The following is a 1,755-nucleotide window of genomic DNA, read 5'->3' on the forward strand; positions in this document are numbered from 1 at the left end:
TACAGGGCTTGGGATAAACAATCGCAGCTTAGAATGATAAAAGCTAACTGCTGAGACGCGAAATACATTTTGTAAAGAGTATACCTGGTCAGAAATTTAAAACAGGATCCAATGGTAAGCTTAGAGATCCCTTGGTTTATGAACGATGTACCAAGAACGATAACACCCAACATTACATGCGTGCGGTCTCGCGACCAGGTTGTGCTGTTTGTTTTGACATCTCCAACCGCGAGAGCTTTGAGAACATCAATGACTGGCGGGCCATTGTCACAAAGCATTGTGGACAAGCCAAAGAAGCCAAAGTGTGCCCTCGTCGCTAACAAAGGACGGTGACGCGCTGGTGTTTGTCCCCCTCCCCCTCACTCGCTATTGAACAAGTTCTCATTGTAACACCTCACCGCCTGGGTTTTGTGCCCCACCTCTTGTCACGGTCACTCACATATCCACCTACATACACACACGCACACACACACGCACGCACGCACATGAGCGCTTACTTACACATGTGCGCTTGTGTTTTCGTCACGACTCCACGTTCATTCAGGCGGGTTTGGTGTGACATATTTGGCGCAGGACAACAGCAGCGACACCCTCGTATCGGTGAGAACAAAGATCACATTATCCCTCGCGAACGCATGCACCTGTTTTGCCTTGCTGCCGTACAACCTGCACTCACTGCTAGCATGTGTGTATGTGTGTATGTGTGTGTGTGTGTGTGCGCAGGTGAAATGCATTGACAAGTCACGTGTGCTGGAAGACAACTGGGAGCCATTGCCCGATTCCCTTCATCTCGAACGCATCGACAACGACGCAGCACCTGGTAGGGGATTGTGACGGTGATGGTGGTGGAGGTGGTGGATGGTGGTGATGGGTGGTCGCTGTCACAGGTGATGCCCGTTCTTCTTTCTCTTTCTCGTCTCCAACTCACCACCATGACCACCATCACTTCTTATTGCGCATGTGTGTGTGTGTGTGTGCCGCTCCGCACGTGTGTATGTGTGTGTGTGTGTGTGTGTGTGTGTGTGTGTGTGTGTGTGTGCTGTCCACCACCACCACCTCTCTGCCACGTCAGCTGGGCGGTTACCACGGGAGATTGCGCTGCTGCTGCGCCTCGATCACCCCAACATTCCACACGTCATCGCCGTCTACCACAACGCCACATTCTTCCAGGTGGGCTGCGTGACAAACACACACACACACATGTGTGTGTGTGTGTGTGTGTGTGTTGACACAACAGCTGCTATCCTTTGTTCCCTAAAGTTGGTTGATGCGTGGTGCTCACAAGATTTCTCCTCACCGCCACCCCCCCCCCCTCTTCCAATCCTCAACTCTTCCGACCCGTGAACCAGATGGTGGTGCCGTCGCACGAGCCGGCCTTTGATCTCTTCCGCTTCATTGACGAAAACCCGGCTGTGGAGGAGCCGATTGCGTCACACATCTTCAGACAGGTGTGCCGCTGTCGTATGCAGTGGCTGGTATTGGCATGGCTCATATCACGAATCACACACGCACCATACGCGAACACAGTTCAGGCAGTTGCTGCAGTGAAGTGTGTGTGCGTGTGTGTGTGTGCGTGTGTGTGTATGTGTGTGTGTGTGTTTGTGTGTGCGTGTGCGTGTGTGAGTGTGTGTACTTTGAGAACAGCGTCATGCCCAGCTTTCACGCTCACCGTCAGTCATTCTGGACACGTCATCTCACTACGTGCTCCCACGATCAACCACCAATCGCAATGATAATTCATCCCCTTTGCGCATC

General features: G+C 52.4%; 2 protein-coding genes across 2 annotated transcripts in view; both read left to right on the top strand.

Moving 5' to 3' along the window:
* The window catches only part of PTSG_07877 (uncharacterized protein), a gene marked incomplete at its 3' end in the record, with an annotated part of 8,729 nt that extends 8,675 nt beyond the window's left edge, over nucleotides 1-54 (top strand). The window contains exon 18 of the mRNA XM_004991624.1: nucleotides 28-54. Within this exon, the coding sequence (XP_004991681.1) occupies nucleotides 28-54 (27 nt within the window). The remainder of the gene's footprint in view (nucleotides 1-27) is intronic.
* A 195-nt stretch (nucleotides 55-249) lies between these two features.
* PTSG_07878 (uncharacterized protein) lies at nucleotides 250-1,548 on the top strand (the record flags this gene model as incomplete). Its single annotated transcript, XM_004991625.1, has 6 exons — nucleotides 250-304; nucleotides 545-600; nucleotides 724-820; nucleotides 1,073-1,170; nucleotides 1,350-1,448; nucleotides 1,528-1,548. 6 exons carry the CDS (start codon nucleotides 250-252, stop codon nucleotides 1,546-1,548), a joined length of 426 nt encoding a protein of 141 aa, XP_004991682.1.
* Between the last annotated feature and the right edge of the window lie 207 nt (nucleotides 1,549-1,755).

The sequence above is a fragment of the Salpingoeca rosetta genome (genome assembly GCF_000188695.1).
Source record: "Salpingoeca rosetta unplaced genomic scaffold supercont1.19, whole genome shotgun sequence".
Taxonomy (NCBI): domain Eukaryota; class Choanoflagellata; order Craspedida; family Salpingoecidae; genus Salpingoeca; species Salpingoeca rosetta.